The sequence below is a fragment of the Cyprinus carpio genome, chromosome A10 (assembly GCF_018340385.1).
Source record: "Cyprinus carpio isolate SPL01 chromosome A10, ASM1834038v1, whole genome shotgun sequence".
Classification (NCBI taxonomy): Eukaryota; Metazoa; Chordata; class Actinopteri; order Cypriniformes; family Cyprinidae; genus Cyprinus; species Cyprinus carpio.
In genome coordinates, this window is record NC_056581.1 from 11,581,764 (window position 1) to 11,602,367 (window position 20,604).

At 36.6% G+C, this 20,604-nt stretch overlaps 1 protein-coding gene across 1 annotated transcript in view; it reads left to right on the forward strand.

Moving 5' to 3' along the window:
• Positions 1 to 19,376: 19,376 nt before the first annotated feature.
• LOC109071267 (neurotrimin-like) overlaps positions 19,377 to 20,604 on the forward strand; it is a 259,248-nt gene continuing 258,020 nt past the window's right edge. Inside the window, exon 1 of the mRNA XM_042765237.1 lies at positions 19,377 to 19,676. Coding sequence (XP_042621171.1) covers positions 19,616 to 19,676 — 61 coding nt within the window. The 5' untranslated portion in view covers positions 19,377 to 19,615. The remainder of the gene's footprint in view (positions 19,677 to 20,604) is intronic.

The following is a 20,604-nucleotide window of genomic DNA, read 5'->3' on the forward strand; positions in this document are numbered from 1 at the left end:
AGCAATTTGCCGTGACCGATTCTGAAGTGTCAAAATGGACATATCATTAGACCTAACTATGACTGATGGATGGTTCTCCTCAGAAGTTCTCTGGAGTCTGCCAAGTTTTCAGCCCTGGAGAGAGGCAGAGTGTTATGAAATCATCTCGCAAATGGACATCTCAGGAGTTCATATAGGCCTGCCGAACCAATTAGGTCAAAAAAAAAAAAAAAAAAAAAAAAAAAAAATATATATATATATATATATATATATATATATATATATATATATACAGCTGACTTGATTAAAGCCAACTGTTATATACCAAAATGGAGTCAAGCAGAATGCTAAATGCCTAAATAGCTATTTGGTTATTGTTTAATCTTATTCAATTAACATGGCCTTAATGACCTCAGTTCAATGAAAAACTGTTTCAGAGGAAAAGCAAGTAATTGTTTTTTATTAAATATTACAAAGACAAACATTTTTATTCAATAGAATAACACAAATACATCATTCACAATAAGAATTCTAATTTTTGGATGTGTTTTACCTTTCAGAAAGTACATTTAAGACTATTTGAGTTACTTAACCATGTAACCTTCCTTTTTAAAACAAATGGAATGGTTTATGTAATCTTTAGATAAAATATTTCTAAAATAAAAACCTAAAGAATGTGTTTTTTTTTTGTTTTTTTTGAGTATCATATTTGATACATCAGGCTTTATGTTTAGTATAAAAGAATATGGAGCTCACACTCCAGGAGAAGAAGAAGGGGAAGAAAAAGCAGAAGAAGAAGAAGAGAAAAAAAAGTTTTATTAAGTCACCCAAATTAAAAAAATATATACAATTTGATGCAGTTGCTGATACTTATTATGGCCAAAATGTATGATGCAATTCTGATAGCTCTAGATTTACATTATAGCTTTACATTTACAACACAAATTAATGAGATCTTTACAGACTACTTACAGCAAATGTATAAAAATATCAGTTGTCAATCTAATGTCTTCCAATAAGATAATATTTAAAAGCTGAGTTTTATTTTTATAATAATGACACTCTATCACAAACCTGAAGGGGGACATTTTTAGAAATATACTACAATGCCTTTTACTTGCTAAAAATATGTAAACTATCAAACAGACAACAAAAGGCATGTAGTAGATGGTGTACAACATGTTTTTTTTTTCATCAAAGTTTTGATCATGTTGATAATTTAGAGGCCTTAGAAACTTGTATCACATATGATACAGTTGGGTTGATATATGCATATACCTTTATATGACAATATATAATTTGACTGCTTCCTGTGCAACTGTTTAGAGACAAATCAAATAAAGGGCATTTGACTTCACACTGAAACAACAAAACAGATGCTTTCAAACATTCAAACACACAAACAAATGCAAAAGATCCAACGCGGGCGTTTGGCAACACAATCACCTTAAGAGCCGGCTCTGCTCTGAGCACGCTCCCCGTCGCGTTGACATTCTCATTGCACTTTACCCATTAATTCTGCCATTGTTGTTTCTGAGGTCTCATGGGGTCCTACAAGCGACTCAATAAGCAGTGCTTAACCAGCCTCCTATGTCCATTCAGCTTCAGTTAACCCAGACACAGAGTACAGTCAACAAACCCAAGCCACGTCCCTGCTCCCGGTCAAAAGCCTTTATCACCCTGTAATTGTACGAGTCGATCCCAAATAAGCAAATCAAAGCTCGACCTCACTCAGTGCCTCACTTTGCATCACAAGGATGAGCGCCCAGCATCGACCCCTGTTGAAGGAGACATGTTGCTAATTGAGTTCTCACTAGTCATTTGATCCCCCTAAGTATGCAAGAAGAAAAAGGGTCTTGGGTCTCATCTGCCGGTGTAGAGCGCCACGTAATCCAGGGAGGTTCAGAGGTGACTCAGGGCTTACGGAATCACACTGGAAGCCCTTTCAGCTGGCACCACGCAAAGACCGATGACCTTTCTTTCAGCTAACGCCCAATGCCACGCAGAGTCATTGCTTTAAAAGCACTCCCTTGCTGAGAAAAGAATAATGCATGGCACAGGTTCTCATAAAAAAAAACGTTACAACTAATAAAGCATTCAAACATTTATGGAGAGAATCGTGCCACATCAATAACTTTTTTTTTTTTTTTAAGCGCATCGATTTTCATTTTGTCTGAATGGATTGGCTCTTGATGAGAAATACACAATTCTACACTTCCATAAATTTGGGCATAATGTGAAGCAAAAACCAGGTCCAAACTGCAATAGGTTACTGTTGTAAACTTGAACATCCTTCTACAAAAACAATCACGTTCCAGCTGGCTCTGTGAGTAAAGAGTGCTGCAGAATGATTTTTGTAGGCCAAAACCCAGAAACAAGTTAGCATTTAGCACTTTCGGTTCCGTCATACTGAAGTCAGTGGGTTTTTGGTCAAATGGCTGAAATAAGGTCTGTGATTAACATAAGGTCAAGATATTTTAACGTTTTATTTTTCATCATAAAATACATCAGTAATTTGCCTCATCAAAGTAATATGATGTATTTCTCATCGGGTGATGCTAACTTCTGGGTTTGCCTACAAAAATACAAGCGTTAAAGCCTGTGGCCCAGCAAACCCTACCCAAAGTGAGCACTCTCTGAGTTAATTCAGAGCGCTGTGATCTCATTTGTCCTCCACTCCCACTTTTGTCTAGGTCAGAAAGGAGGGGTGTTCACGGGTCAGCAGATACATTCCAGTGAAAAGCTTGAGCCAGGGGGACCCTCTTTCTCTCTATCTCTATATGACCATGTTGTGCTCAACACCTTAGACCTCCACATTTAGTCTGTCTGAGCCTCACACTGGCAAAAACACACAAGGGCAATGGAAAAGTGCCATGGGACATGAAGGTTTGCTTAGCGGCTTCCTATTTAGACCTGAGGCAGATGAATAGATATATCACTGTTGAAGCAGGCCTTTTACCAGTTTGTTGTTAGTCATATTAGCTGTATCTAATTTGGGAGGCTGTGTCCTCCGGAGATTGTGTTTGTCGGTTGCATACATCATTGAGGTGGTCTCATTTAAAAAAATGTACTGGTATATAATTGACTGATATTCCTTGTGTGGTGCAAAACACTGTAATTTCTTTCTAACTCTTCAATATTATGGTTACTTTTCTTAAATGAGACCACTTCGATGACGTATGTGGCTGACAGATGCAACCTCCAGAGGATGCAGCCTCTGAAATGAAGGTTGAAGGTCCAACTAAATCCTGTAATTTTATTGTTTTGCTATTATGGGTGACATATTGTAGGAATCCTACCCCAGTGGAGGGATTTTGTCAAAACAGAGAATCATTTGAGCTTGTTGTCATTTTAATTTTATCCATAGGAAAGCAACAAGAAAAACCAAGATCTCTTATGAAACACAGATGAATACATCTTTTTCTAAGGAGAAAAATCTGAGAAGTAATAAGTTTATGCAAAAGTATTTTGTTTTATCTATATACATATATACTGTCTATACAAACAGGGGCCAGTTGCATAGACCGCTTAGACTAGCCTTAAAAAGTTAGTCATCCATTTTTTTCCTTTAAGACTGGTCATAAATTTGTCAAAAAATGTCAGTTATAAAAAGAAAGAATGGTCCAATTTAATTCTTGGCTAACTAGATGGTCAAACAGTTTTAACATAGTGGCTATGTTTATGCAACTGTATTTTGTACATTTTTGATTTTTTGCAAGAAATGAAAACTTTTATTAAGCAAATATTTTTTTCAGCAATTTATTCACATAGAATTGATTTTAAATTGACAGAACAGAGTAATGTTACAAAACAAAAACAAAAAAATGAAATAAATAATGTTCTTCTAAATCTTCTGTTCATCTAAAAATTGTAGCAAAATTTCCACAAAAAACTAATAAGCTTTTTAACTATTTTCAACAATGATAATAATAAGAAATGTTTGAGCACCAAATCAACATATTAAAATGATTAAATGATTTCTAAAGAATCATGTGACGCTGAAGACTGGAGTAATGACTGCAGAAACTCAGAATCAGAATCAGAATCAGAAAGAGCTTTATTGCCAAGTATGCTTACGTACACAAGGAATTTGTTTTAGTGACATAAGCTTCCAGTACACAGAGACAACAACAACAAAAAACAAATTGCAAATAAATAAATTGTATGAACAGTTGTGCTATAGATGACAATGGATTAGAATAGAGTAAGATGCAGAGATGTACTTGGATGGAGGGGTAACAAATAAATATAAGAATATTGCACATTTTTGCATAAGTGGTGAACATTTAACTTTGCTATATTGCAACATTTCACAATATTACAGATTTTACTTTAATTTTGTTCAAATAAATTGCACTGGTGAACATAAGATATAGCATATAATATAATCAAAAATCAGAATATATATATATATATATATATATATATATATATATATAAATACTGAGTTTAACTGATAATCTGATTGCTTTGACACAATCTGTATTGCATAAAGTGCTATATAAATAAAGGTGACTTGACTTGACATTCTTATATGTGTAAATCTACAATATATATGTGTGTGGTTAAAAGAAAAGCAACCATGGCCGCATTTACAGTTTGTACATGTGTGTCCTTCATGATCTCCAGCTTTCCACCGTTCTATATGAGAGAATTAAAATAATAACAAACAAAAATAAAAAATAAATTCACAATTGCCTAACACCGTTGATGACTAACTTATTCCCCATTTGTAAGCGTCACCTACTGTTAGTGGCTAATTAAGAGCCCATTTTTCTACTAATCTACAACCCAAGTCTCTGTCAGTCACGAAACGACGGCTGCTAAAGCACAAATGTGCCACTTTACCACGAGTCTGGGCAAGCAGACGTTAATTAGCCTGTTCATAGAGCAATCTCTCATCAGCTCCCCCACCCCCACAATCCTCTGAGTCGCATGGGCTGCACTTCCTTATTACACACCTATTGACTCTCAGTTCAATAGAAGAAAAAATACTTCTTAATGGACTCTGAAAGAGGAGTCATTTACAAATGATGACTGCATTATTAAATTGAAGTGCCTACATGGAAGTTTAAATGTAAGTGGAAGTGCATTTTAACCTGTCATTTGGAGATGCTATTCAGCCCATTTATGTCAGGGTCATACAGGCACCACTGCTAATAAACCCACGGCAGAACAAAAGTAACCCAGTTATTTGGCTTTATTGCAAATTGACAAGAAATCCAGTGTTTTTCAATAAATCTTTAGCTATGCTCAATTTTAGAATACATAATATGTATACATTTCACTTTCGCATATCTAAACCTTATAAAGTGTTATTTCCGACAACACAATTTACTACAAATTATGATTTGGCGATTAAAGCATTTAAAAATCGACAGGGATGCGAATGCTGGCAATGGTAAATGCATGAGGGTGGAAGTTTCTTGCAGCCCTATTGAGCTACTCAGCACGGCTTTAAAGGCAGATAATGAAGAAATGGAAAATGGAGCACAAATTGACCCTTTCACAGCGTGCTCCAAACATTTGTATGGGTACCTGCGGAGGCCATCCCACTTCCCATCAATAAAATAATTTAAGAACACATTATACTCCTTTAAAAGGTCCCATTTGTCTGACCAGGTGATTTTTAAAAGAGCCTTCGGATTAGAGACACCCTGCCTCAGGTACTTTTAAATCAGAACACAATCAATATGACTTAGCCAACGCTTTGTTTAAATGAATATTGTAAAAGAAATGCAGGTGATTTTGATAGAATTTTCCCTCTTTTGAATTTCAAGTCAATAGAAGAAAGTGTGGCAATAGATTTTTTTTTTTCCCCTGGAGATATTTTATTCATGCACTGAGTTGAAAGTCGCCCTTTTCTTTTTTTTAATGGGAACATCTTGTAATTTCTTGTAATTGAAAATACAATAGAAAAATACACAACAAAATGAGGCCAAACATATGAACATTTCTTGTCTTGATCTTGCAGTACAAGACAAACTCTCCATCTCTAATCTATGCATGATATTTCTTTTCATTTATTTTTTGCAAGTTCTGGATTGTAAGAACTGAAACAGGCGCACAATTCAAAGATAAATGGACATCAATAGCCTATTTTTCATTCCGGATGTGATTGTGACAGGTGGTAGGGTTTGGAAGTGTGTATTCGAGCGCGTGTGAGCGGACGTCTGAGTGTGTATGTCCAGAGCCGGGCTCTGGGCTGTGCTACGCACTAGTGATTTGGCATGTTAGTGAGTGTGTTGTGCCTAATCAGACAGAGGGGCCATCGTAATGGAGAGAATACAAGTGGAATCACAGAAACACACACAGCGACAGGGCGACAGTAATACAACTAATTCCTCCTCTGTCTCAGCTGCCGCGCAGAACAAAATGGGGTCAAAAAAGGTGCAGGCAGCTTCAAATGAACAGCTGTTCTCTGCTAACTGTGTGGAGCGGCAAGATAGTGGCATACCAAAGCACCACCGTCAGCCCTTCCCTCGCGCATCAATGCAAAAGTATGTATGTTCAAATAAGGCCAGGACCTCTGCATATCTCTCCAATTCTATACTTAATCATTTCTGACGCCTGCCCATCATCACCAGGTATGCGTCTGGAAACACTCAATATAGGCAGACAATGATATGAAGTCAGATTGCTTTTGGTTGCCCATGTTGTTTGGTGGGAGGGGGTTATATCAGCAATTGCCTATTACATCGCTCCTCATAGGCAAATAAGGAACCAGCCTGTGCATAGAAGAATCTTGGAATGAAGATACGATATCTCCTAGCAATAATAATCATAAGACAAATAGAGTTTAATGGAGTAACGAAACTAAAATGCATTTAAAAAACATCTTTTAACATAATTAAATCCCTACATAAAACTATCAGTGGTCAGATTTCTATACCTATCTGCATAAAAATATGAAGACAAACAATGATTATATATATATATATATATATATATATATATATATATATATATATATGTGTGTGTGTGTTGTTAAATATTTAGAAATATTAAATACATTTATTAATAAAGATAATAAATACTTATTTAAATATTTAACGGCACACACACACACACACACACACACACACACACACACACACACACACACACACACGTATCATTAAATTTATATTTTAGATATTTAAAAATGAACTCCATAATATATATATATATATATATATATATATATATATATATATATATATATATATATAAATGTAATAATTATAAATGATTTAATATTATGGAGTTCATTATTAAATGTATTTAATATATACATTTATTTATTATTACACATATTATTTATAAAAATATAAATAATTTATGTAAAATAAATATAAACATAAATATGCACACATATTTGTGTACAAAGACTGGATAGACAGAAAAGCATCCATTATTGCATTTAAAGTGCATGTGTGTGTTTGAGCACATAGTTTGCACTGGCACCATGTTTGTCTGCTAATACAAGAAATAGAAATCTTACATTTAATTTCTCCAATCTCATGTGTCGGTGAATTTGAGCACAGAGCCCCTGCACATATAATTTGTCAATAGTTTATAGATTTTCCATAACGTACAGCAAACTTGACCCTTTCTCTTGGCAAATCAATTAGGCGCAGTCAGCCACTTAACGCTGAGGCTCTCTCATGTATATCGCCAGTTTTGAGAGTGGAGCTCCATGCAAATATAATGTAAGACAGGGATGCATTAAGCCCTCCCCATCAGTCGCAATAATGGATTAAAATCCGCAGTCGCGCCGCAGTTTGCCAGTCAATGTTCTTTATTTTCAGCATCAACCCAATTTCATCTTCTTCTGCTGCCTTTGGAAGCAGTCGATTTGCTGTCAATTGCCATCTCAGGCAGCCGCATTAATGCGCGCCCACAAAAGGATGACACACCGCATTATCACCTCACTTGCTTTCAAATTAGAGTGGACCGCTGCCTCGGCGCAGCTTGTGACTGGTTAACACTATCAGCTATTTGTTGTGATTGGCCCTAATTCGCGGTGTCTAAAGATTTCATCAGGCATTTGATGAGTGAAATAAACCACTGCCCACAGGGAAATTGCTCTGATTAATAGAATTAGACATTGGAGGGGAATCAATACGAGAGAGGCAGTCAACGTGGGGACGGGCCGAGCTGCCCATCATTTCGCCTGCCATTGGCTTGGGCTGCCCAGCACATGACACTTTCCCATTAACAGGCTCTGTGTGAGACTCAAGAAAGCGGGGATTAGCAGTCGGCTGATGCTAAGGAAAGCGCCAATCTGTTCGGATAAATGGCTGGACCATATGGGTCCTGTTGGATGTGGATTACTTCAATGGCCTCGGTGCGATTCTTCTTTGTGGAAAGTATGGGAGCGATAGCAAACTATACTCTTCATGTGTCTTTTCATTTTAAGGAGCGGCCTGTTCCTCCTCCCCACACTTTTAAGAACTTAAGTGCACTCAGAGGGGCATCGCCTCCTCTGCTGCACCTCTGCCCCCGACTGCACCGCTTCCACTCCCTTTGTGTCCGATCCCACTCCTTTACATTAAGAGCTTCTTTCGGCTAGTGACTTGTGTGAACCTCTTCTTCCATACGATTCAGCCATTACTGCGGGGCTATCGGGAACATCTAGTGTCCTTTTGAGAGGGGGATAGAAATAAACCTAGGCCCACTCTCTATGGATGCTCATAATGCCTCTATTCACTCTTTAATTCTCTTCCCATCTGCTTTCCCCAGATGCCTGTTGCCGAGATAGAACAGCTCATAAAAATGTAAATGAATTCTATTAGTTTTAGGCTAAGTGGTTGTTTGTAAAAATAAGTCTATTTGGCATCAATGCTGTCAATTTGAAAGTGTGAGCGCATTCTTCCACAGATGTTTAACTTAGCATGATGGATTCATTCAAATGGATGTTACTTTGTAGTCCTCTGGGTGCCCTGACCTAAAACGACCACTCAAATAACTAACTAAACAGCTATATAGAAACCTGACTGATAACAGCAAGGATATAGATGAGGTTTCAAATCCTTATTCAGTACAACATAATTAGTTAAAAATATTACTATAACCTGTAATTCTAATAAAATCTATATGTTCGGAACAAAAATTACAAAATAACTACTAATATTAATAATATTCAAGGTTAACATGATTTTCATTAGCTGCTGTACCACAAAATTAGTGCCCTCTGGTGGCAAGACATGATAGTAACTAAAAAAAACCCAATCTGATATTGATGTATTATCATCATGCCAGTGGTCACATTTTGATATTATTGCAATTTAAAATAAAGGTTTCTATTTACATTTAATGTAATTTATTCCTGTGATGCAAAGCTAAATTTTCAGTAGCCATTACTCCAGTCTTCAATGTCACATGATCCTTCAGAATTCATTCTAATAAACTGATTTGCATATTAGACTTATTTTTATTTATTTTTTTTATCAATGTTGAAAACAGTTTTGCTGCTTAATATTTTTGTGGAAACTGCTGATATTTTTTTTTCTTTGTTGAATAGCACAATTTAACAAAAATTTGATTCACACTATAATTATGTGGTGCTAATTATTGTTGTACTATTTATTTTCAGGTAGCATCAATATTTTGGTAAATATTTAGGTCAGTTAAATTTTAGGACTTCTATCATTAATTATGAAACATTATTTTAGTACAGATAAGTTTTGAACTTGTGACTTTTTTTTTTTTTTTTAGATATTTTGCTAATTTGGGTGAGAACATTCTGGTTCTTTCTGGAACATTCCAGAACTTTGTGGGACTAGTCATCAAAGACAAAAATCATCCAAAGTACACTTCTGAAGTTTTGGACGAATCACTTTTGGTAATTGTTTATGTCGTTAACTTATTATTATGCATGTACCATGTAATTTTTATGCACAAGTAATGATACACAAAAAGTAATGTGATTTTCATATTCAGCATGTTAAACTTCATAATGAAATATTAAAAATAAAGGTGAAACAAAACTTAAAAAAAAAAAAAGTTTCACTGTGTAGTTTAAACTGAAATAATCTTTTGTAACATTACAAATGTCTCTGCTGTCGATTTTGAATAATTGCCTCCACTTTTTTTGTACAATAATACAGAAACCAGCACCCAAAGTCTTTCACTACTCTCCTCCAAGAGCTGGTTTTATGATCTTTGTTTCTCCATTTCATAGCTGACTGCTGCTAAACGTCTGTAAAATTCCTTTAGCCTATTTAGAGTGTGTTGAGGATTTGTACATCTGTGTGGAATGTTGTCTAGTTATAAAATATTAAGTCTGAGGTCAGTATTTGAAGACACTGGCCTCTAGTGGTTATAAAATGAAGTGTTATTTTATGGTTAAACATTTGAATCACAGAAAAATAAAATGATTAGAATTTTGCATAGATTATTGGCAATGTTGATGTTTTTTTATTTTATTATTATTTTTTAAATTAATGACAAGGGCTTATTAAAAGTCTTATTAAAAATGCCAATACCTTGAAAAATCAGAGTCATGAGGCTTATAATAATCAGTTCAGTAGGTGACGGACCAAAGGCGGTCACATAGACAGTTTATTTAATGTGTATCCATCCTAGACATACAGGCTCCTGGAAAGCTAGACCTCTCACCCCTCGGCTGTCTCTTCTAGATCAACCGTCTGTATCCGTAAGACCTCTCGCCCCTAAACCATTCCCTCTGCATATCCCTCTAAATAAAGCTACAGCACCTTGCGTCCCATATCCAAATTATACATTGGCTTCTAGTTGAATCCGCCGTGTCCACTCTGCTAATCTGAAATTAATGGGTAAAACCTGCAAGGGACAGAGAGCTGCATTGTGAGGTAAAACAGCAGGTGCTTTGAAGTAACGCTTAGGGAAGAAAAATGAGTATGAATTAATCACTAAAGATTTGCTCCTCTCGCTTTCATCTTTAGTAGATCTGGAGCCATGCGGTCCAATAGTCTTAACAGCACACACTCACACACACTGGAAACGAATCTAATGAGATGAGTAGAGAGGAAGCTGAGCTGCTTAGCTTTTGGCCTGTGATTATATGAGATGATTGAAGAATATGACCCTGTTCTTGCTGTAATGTTATCCAGTAACTCCACCAAACTGCGAGTAAAACTGATATATACTTAGATATTTTCCCTTGATTGATGAGGAAGCTTCTCTCGCTACCAGCTGAGTGATAAATGTCCAGGACTGGTACAATCTGGGAATTATTGAGGATTTTTTTTTAAGGGTATTATTACTAGCATCCCTGAGGGGAGACTTTGTGTTTGTTGAGGAGCCCGTTTTGGCAATGTAACATCGTTAAAAAGCATGATAGTTCTGCCACCTTTTCGCTCATTCTTCCTTTTTCTCTTTGTTGTTTTCTCTCACTCGCTCTCTGAGCAAAAGCCCCCCTGCTGCTGGAGAGAGATGGTCTCAGCATGATATCACTCATACAAAAACTTTCAAGTCTTCTCTCTCTCTCTACACACACACACATCACTAAAATGGTCTGACAGGAGTGTTGCACACACTGTGAACTCTGGCACCTCTTGTCACATCAACTTAGCCTTGTGATTGCTCTGTGTTCGTTAGAAAATCATTTAACTACCCGGCCAATAACATTCAATAACACCAGACACCGAAACTCTGCTTTAGACAGTTTTATGAGTAGCCTTAGGTCAGTTGGACTTCCTTAAATTATGTAAGTGTCTCTGAGTAGTTGACAAATAGCAAGGACAAGAACTCTATTCTTTTTCTAACAGATAGATATGACATGAAAACCTATAAACTTAATTTTAAATCAAGCCAACATTCAGAGATTTTCCTGAAAAACTTCTCAAGTTAAAAACGTCTCGGGTTATGAATGTAACCATTGTTCCCCAAGAGGGACACTGCATCCCCTATGGGACACTTTGGGGAATGCCATCAGCACGACCGGCGTCTGAAACGCCTGTGAAACACTCCAAATCATTGGCCCGCACTGCTTGTTAGAACTCAATCCAAGGAACCTGTATATGTGGACTTGAACAGAGGAGCAAGGAACACTCGCAACGAGCATCTCGCTCCACCTGGGCAGCTAGTCTAAGGCAAATGTCCTCAGATAGTTATCAACTTTGATGAGGTAACAGGTGGGCAACCGAAAATACACTTGAGGCGGCCCAACCTGAGAAGCTGCTAAGAAGAGAACAAGGAACCCTACTTAAAACCCAAAACCACTGGTGATGGGCATCTGGCAACAGTCTTCATAAAAAGGGTGAGCCATCAAAGGAAACTGTCTTTCGGGAACCGAACCACACAGTGTAGGAGCTCAACAGTCATCCCTCGAAAGACAGTCAAGTCTGACTTGAACCGATTATTGAGAATGCATAAAACAACACGCATTTAACTGCCTCAAGAGCTAAGTGTGCCTAGTTCAAGCGTCACTATAATCCCCCTCGATAGCCGGACATGCTTGTGTGAACACTGACTACTATTCCTTGGGAGAATACAGAAAGAAAGGAACTCCTGAAAGGGAAAGCAATTTCCATCAGTTTCCTTCCATGCCCTGCCAACAATCCCCGTGTTCGGTCTGCCTAGCCGCCTCAGCAGCCCCCGAACCATAGGTGGTAGGAGCTCAGTTCTCCATCCTCAAAAGAGAATCAAGCATACGAGGCATTTCTCAGCGCGACTGCATCACACAGCGTGCATTTAGCTCTCCTGAGAGCCAAACACACTGTTCAAACACTAGATTCCTTCAACAATCAGGCGAGAACAGAAATTGCTGAGAATGTTAGCTATCACATTGAGCCTGTTCGACTTCTTCAAGAGGCGAACTCGCTCATGAAAATGCATCATGCATGTCACACTAACTGAAACGTTTTGCAGAGTGTTTCCTACATGTATGCAAACAAATGCCTCTGAAGACAAAACAAGCTAATGACGTGCATTACAGGCACACTCTTATACTTCTGGGAGCTCTGCTAATGACGTCATGGACTGTGTGGGCCAATGATCCAATGATTTGGGCTCTGTCCCAAATCGCACCCTAAACCCTCACGGTCTTCCTCTGAGTCCACATTTTCGTGACATAATGCCACTTTGACTGTCAGGAAGAAGTCTGCTGCAGAGTTCGGCAGAAGTGCGCATTGAGGGCGTATAGCGGCTGCAAAGGGGGCGCTTGCAAGCACACTTCTGAAAGCTTAAATGATGAAAGAATCATAATTTATTTTTTATATTATAATTTTGACATTTTATCTCATAATTCTGATTTAATATGCCATAATATATGACTTTTATATTTCATATTTTTTATATCACAACAATGATTTACCAAAGTATGTTTTTTTTTGCAATTTTATTCTTTCTCACATTCAAATTTGAATAGCAATTTTACATCACATTTAATACTTCAAATTCAGTTAAAAACCTGCAATTTAATGGGAATTTAAAAGGCATTTTCAAATCTGAATGGCGCACGACCTGTGATTTCTCTTGCCATTTAAAATGTCCTGCATTGTGAATTTTTTTATTTTTTGTGTGTGTGTGATTATTGTAGAACAAATCAAACAGTTTATAAAACAGCATGTTTAATCATTTCACAAGAATTAGAAATGTTAAAATGTTGAGTTGTTATATCAATACTCCTTTATATGTTTCTTTCTTCTAAAGGGTGTCTAAACAGACTGAGAGCAGCTTTTCCCCTGTAAATGACTGCCTATGAGTCATGCTGCTCAGGGTAAGAGATGGAATTATAGTCAAAGTGATTTCATGCCTGTGCTTGAGTCATTGTGTCCTTCAGTCATATAAACTGTGTCCCAGTGTTAAATGTACACACTTCGAAGGCCAGGCCTCCGAAGTACATGAAGGACCCTCCGAAGTGCGTGAGATGCTCCACCTTTGCAAGATTTCCTAATTAAAATAATCAAAATAATCAGAGGCGGATTTTAAGGAAGTACATTCCTTAATGTACAAATATACTTGTACAAATATGAAGAACTATGTTTTGTTTTTTTTCTCACAGGACAGCAGCACTACAAAAAATATGGTCTTTTGCAACATGTTGCATTGTTGAACTACCCAACAGTAAATTTAATAGGCAACTTTAAATTTAATAAACTTGAACATATTCAGAAGTAAAATGCAACATACACAGAAGTGCATCAGTAATATTAATGCCAAACTGCATTTTTTAAGTCTTTCCCCAGCAGGATCATTTTCTCCAGAATAGTACTAAAACAAGAGAAAATGGAAACACTTATGAAAAATATAAAGACAGGTTTGCAATCTTAACATTAGAAAATATGAAATAGCAGGACATACATACAAAATTCTGAAGTGCTAAAGTTTGGTTAAAACACTTGTAGACATATCTTGAATGACAGCACTACAAAAACACAACAAAGGGAAAGACTATTGCCTTATATAGTGGTTGTCTTATTGTTTGTGGGCTTTGTGTTTAAAAAAAAAAAAGAAAATAAAAAAAACATCTGGCATTTAACACTTTCGCTAGGTACTAGAGTAAATGAAAGTACAATACTTACATTTCAATGTGAATTCCCCCACAGAACTCTCACCCGCAGTGTCCTTTGAATATAAACACCGTCATCATCTGCGCGCAAGTGATTCTGGGATATGGAAGGGTGAAAAGTGTCCATCAGATGTACACTTCATTTTCCTGGGAAACGGAGGGTGCGTTTGATGTCGCTTTCAAATTACGTCAGCCTTGGAATGTGGTCTTCGGAGGGTGCATCCTGAATTGGGACAGCTTACGTCGTGACGCAATCACACTTCAAATGTGCACTTTGGAGTCCGCACACTTCAGTTTGGGACACAGCTATAGAATTGAGTGTTCTAGTAAAGCTGCAATGCCTTATAGGTAATGTATAAAACCCCTAGCTGAACAGAAATCAGTGTAGTTCACTGTTTTTGTTTCACATTTAAGATACTTAAATACTGTCTGTTTTTTTTAGATGACTTTGAATCTTTCTGATTATAGCAATGTTCAATGAAGTGAAATGTAAGATTTTAAGCAGACTACACAAATTATAAAGAGGAAACAACAATATTCACTATATCTACTGTATATCTATATGTCCTTCACATGCCATTCCACAAAAAACAACAACAACAACAACAAAAAAAAAACCTGGTAGTCAGTGGCTATCGTCAACTGTTTATTCTTCAAAATATCTTATTTTGTGTTCAAAAAAGGAAAGAAACTTTGGAACAACTTGAGGATGAGTCAATGATGACAGTTTTCATTTTTGGGTGAACTATGCCTTTAAGGTGCTATAGAAAGCAGATTGTCAGTCATACAATCCAAACATCTGACATTCATCCAAACTGAGATACCTGACTAGGTTATCCAACCAATATACAACTGTAAATAGTAATTTATTTTTCCTATTTTCCAATCCAGTTTCTTTAAACATATAGGATGATGATCAAAGATGGGCTGAGCTGCCAGTTGCTAATGTATATATACTGTATGCATCAACCATCTGCACCTGAACTGTCGATGTGATTCATTTAAATGAGCACCAGGGGACAGCATTGTGCCACGTCTACCTATAAAGTCTAAACTACAGCTGAACTCCAATGCACTAAAATATAGTAGATTAATAAATCACACAAGTAATGATTGAGGAACAGAACTATATGGGACGACCATAAATATATAAAAAATATAGTGTTATATATACCATTATGCAACCATGCACAAGGTCTTTTTTATGATTCTAATATATTGTTTTCCACCCATAGACTTGATTTAAAGAAAAAAAAATCTGTTTTAATAATTACTTACATGAGCTATATATATAATTCTTTTTAAAAAATAATTATTTACACGAGGCAACCAAGCATTTTAATTTATGGCTACTCTGAGCAATCAGGTCAAGGGTTGCCATGCTAGCATTCTGTTTTCAATATTAATAGTGGTTTGCATACAAAACCGGTTATAATAAATCAGATATACAGTTTGTGCTCAGATTTAATTCACTTGCCCTTTTGCAGTGACTCACTCACCAGCGTAAGATGAATTCTCGAAGCTCATTTTGTTTTGAATATTGAACTCTATTTTGCCTCTAAAAGGTCATTCATAATATCTTAATAAAGCAGCCAATTTTGACAGCAAAATATAATCACCTTCCATTTCTCTCAAGCAAACGGCTGTACCACCCTGTTCATTCTGAATTCTGAATCACAGCTGGAATCACCTTCCCTCTATCTTTCAGGATTTATGTGGACATTGATATGATATACGGCCTCTATTATACAGCCTGGGCTGATTATCATGGCAAAGTCTGGTGCAAATACATGTCAGAAATGTTGCCTCAATGATTCCCTTTCTCGTGGAATCATTTACCATGAAAATGATTAATACCGTAAAAGCCTCCCGAGAGCACAAGCACAGTACCCATCAACTTGTCTAACAGGAATTAAACATTCATCAAAATTCAGAACACCTCCTTGTCATACAGAGATGAGCCTCTGTGATGGAACAGTCTCTGAGGTAGAGGAAGTTTAATGTATGCATGACTGTATTACTATACTTTACTTTCAAGCATCTGAGAAAAGCATGTTGATTAAGGATCAGCTTTTGTGATTAAGAGAGAAAAAACGGAGAGAAACTTGTTTTTAGATCAGTTCTTAGATAATGGTTGAGGCCCCCCAAGAGCTGAAATCCCATCAAACATTCTGGCTTCTCCAGCTCTTTCATCTATGTTTCCCACCTGCAGGTCTGTAATTCCACTGCAGATACAAAACTGGAACAGAAATTACCTGCAATCCATCTCCAATGCAGAATCTCACATTCTCAGCATCTCTCCAAGTTTTCAGACACTTCCTAAAAAAAACATTAAGAAAAGATATTCCTAAAAACGTCCCAGTCTTTTTTGAATTATATTGAAGAGCAAAAATTGCTCATAGACTAGCAATGAGATACATTCATATCTAGAGATACTGCATATAACAGTAAAAAAGCAGGAGACAGGAAAAGCATGAACAAGTATATGTGTGTGTGTAACATCACATGAACCAAAATTGTTATTTCATATTGTACCAAATTAAACAAAAATGTCCTTAAAAACAGACACTGACTTTTATAAATAACATTACCAAGAGCTCCAACTCCAATAATATGATTTTTTTTTTAATATAACATGCATGAATAGGACAATATTGGCCTCTTGAATTTAGATGTTTTTATGCTCTTACAGCCAATAATATATGGCAAAACAACAAAAACAACAACAAAAAACACACATTGTGGTCAGCACATCATATTTCTACTTTCCCTGCTCTTTGTGAAGTAGATGAGTTTTTTATATATATATTTTGTCTTGCCATTTTATTTCTCTCTATCGTTTTCTCTCTTTGGCATTAATATTGAACTTATCAATATAGATGGCATTTGATACACATTCTTCCACTAATATAGCACCATAATTCCATTCATTACGTAATATTAGATATGACGCAGAATATATTGTAAATATACTCTCTGTGGAAATATAACCACAGAGAGCATGTTTAGCATGGTTTAGAACAGGCTTCACATTGTTAACATATGATTAATTAAAATTAAAAAGCACAGCGTACAGTATCTGTTCAGCTGCCCTGACAGACAAAATAAAGCCATGAAGCTTATTTGATGGAGGTGTAGCACATCTGAAAAAAAAAATTGCTGACTAATGTATCTGTCAGTCTCTCTGGCTAATGCACTTTAGGCTGTCCTCTGATTTAAAGGATCACAGAGTGAGCAAGGTGACTCTCTTAAGTTTCAAGTGTCCCAGTACTGGACTTTGACATGGCCTGGTACATGAAACATGCTCTTTCATAGAGTTCCCTCCTAGCTTCTACACTTACTCTTCTAGAGTCTTTCATTTCTCTAAGCGTGCTCTGGTCACATAGTCTGCTCTGTCAAAAGGTGAAAGTGCAGGACAGACTCATCTGGAGGAAAGAAATTCTCAGAGCGTTCTTACAATTCAGTTTGGTTGTGGTAGATTAACTGACTCTGCCTGATGTCTGGTTATATCGAGCAATGGCTTTCCCTAAGGCAACAATACACGGATATGCTGCCAGTATAGTGCCAGAAAGAAACCAATTTATTTGAACTGATATAGACACAACAAGCAGGGCTGAAATGAAAATCAAGTAAGTCTGATTAGTGCTAGAGTTATTTGAACAAACCTCAAGCCTTAAGTATTAAACTTACCATTTAATCTTATACTGTTTGTGCCTCAAATCATGTGGTTACTTGAGGAAAGGTTTGTTGTTACTTTTCAGATTAACCAGACTTACAATTTTTACTCAAAGTGGGTGAAAAAATCAATAACATTGGATTTTTATCTCTAGGCTTTTTACAGTAGGTAGGGACAGTAAACAACAATCTAACAACAACCCAGAACTCCCTAGCAATCATAGCAATAACTTAATATCTAAGTAGTGAGATTTGCATTATTTCGGAATCTCCATGCAGAATTCACATGTTGTTCACATAATCAATATGTTTTGTTCGTTAATTAATTTTGGTTCTGGCTCAAATGATCATTTACTTGTAACAAAACTTTGCTATTCATTCTAACCGACTGAAGCTTGTTATCAAGTTTGCAGGCAGTGTATTTGTGTCAGAGATGTCAATGAATATAATCATCTATGCCATGGCTTGACGTACTCAGTTAGCCAGGATTGTCAAATAATCAATTTTTCCCGCACATTTCATTTTCTGCCAAATGATTTGCAGCAATTCCATCTCTGAATTGCTTATGGTCTTTTTTTTTTTTATTCTTCATATGACGTGAAGTGTTTCATTGACATTGGAGATGACAAGCAGTTTCACTTGACTGAGCTGGTTAATGATTTTTTCACATTCACATTCAAAGCCAAATTTAACAGCAAGTCACCTGCTGAAGTCTTCAAGGAGGAACAACGGAAAGCCAATATTACATGATTAATTTTTGTTTACCTTTTGAACACCAGATGCAGTTACAATGGAATGCAGCAATCACAAAATATTTATTCACTTTCTCAACCTGTTTCTAAAGTGGTGTTTCACACCTAACAAAAACAATTAATTATAGTGCATCTCTAAAGTGGATGCTGGCCTGTTTTTCAAATCTAAGTAGCTTTAAAAAATTTATTTAAACTACTCTAATTTGTAGCAGACATATATGGTTATATTATATTAAGGTTGTAGACATGGTGTTACAGACACTGAAACAAAATGTTCCACTAATAGCCTAACGAACCAATTTCGAGACAGTAGGGTAAATTAATTTCAAGAGGACAGGAAGGAAAATTAAAACCTGTGCTAAATAATAACTCGACAACAGTATTATTAAATGATTAAGCAATAAGACAAACAACCTGGGGATATGCAGCAAATACAAGATTTGGAAACTAACCCAGCATTGCACTTTAAATGCACAGTCACATTTCTTGGGCAAATGAAAACAGCGGGTTCTTGTAATCCTCTGGAAGCCTATCCAAACAGCTCCATAAGCAATACCTCACTGAAGGAGGGACTTCTCAGCGCTTGCGTAGGTGAGAGAGTAAGTGCCTACTTCACAGTTACTTAGAGCCTGGGACTACACTTCCACTTATTCATCCGGATTTTCAAATCGGTATTTGCAAGAAGGAAAACAATCACGCAGACCTCACGCGCACTTGATCCGCTCCAGACGCCATGAAGAATCCCGTGTACTGGGTCGTCCTGGCTGGAATATCCATCGCTTTCATTCAACAAGGTAAGATTAATATCTTCGGGAGATTTACATTTTACCCGGAAAGGGTATTTTTATTTTTGTTTATTTATTTTTACATTGGCTTTGAATGGCGATTGTTGTACGCGTCTCGTGGCGAACGCGCTCGCAATAAATGAAGACAAGACAAGTCAAACTTATGCGGTTTCAAACTGTTACGATGGGCGTAATAATATTTGGCGTTTGATGTATTTTCAGCATCTTAGATGAAGGACTGGTGGATTGACTTTATATTCACGTTTGAAAGTTTTGTGAAAAGCGCACTGGAGACCGTGAGAGGACGCGGTCCTTCCAAACGCGTGCACTTGTTTCACATCTGCGTGACTGCGCAACAATGTAATGAGTGAGTTTGGAGAGCAGCTCCCCATCTTAGTTTCTGATCAACTGGTTTAAGTTGGTCGCAGAGATGTACTGTGTTTGCATAGCTGAGTTAAGATGGGCTAATCTGCCGTGGCAACGAGCCCGTGCTCAACATATGCCCTGTCAGGAGGACGCGTCACTTGTCTCAGGCTTGTTAGAGTAAGATGTGTTTTGCTGCTGATGCATGGTTTGATGAAGAAATTATAATGATCATTTAATATTCGAGGGATAAATGACTAAAAATTTAAAATTCTGTCATTTACTTACCCTCATGTCTTTCATAACCCACATAAGAAGAAAAGTAGGTACGTCATATGGCCGCCTTTTTCCAGGCAAAGACAAGGAATGGGGGTGAATGTCAAAAATATATATTAAAAATCATTATAAATTATGATATGTATTATGTATTATGATAACGACTGTGTGAGGAATAGGCCGAATATTAAGTCGTTATCACTGAAAATCGTGAATTTCGATTCGCGATTCGGATCTCTTTAAGGAATCGATTTATTCAGTTCAACTGACCAGGGGTGCATTTCCCTAAAGTAACTAT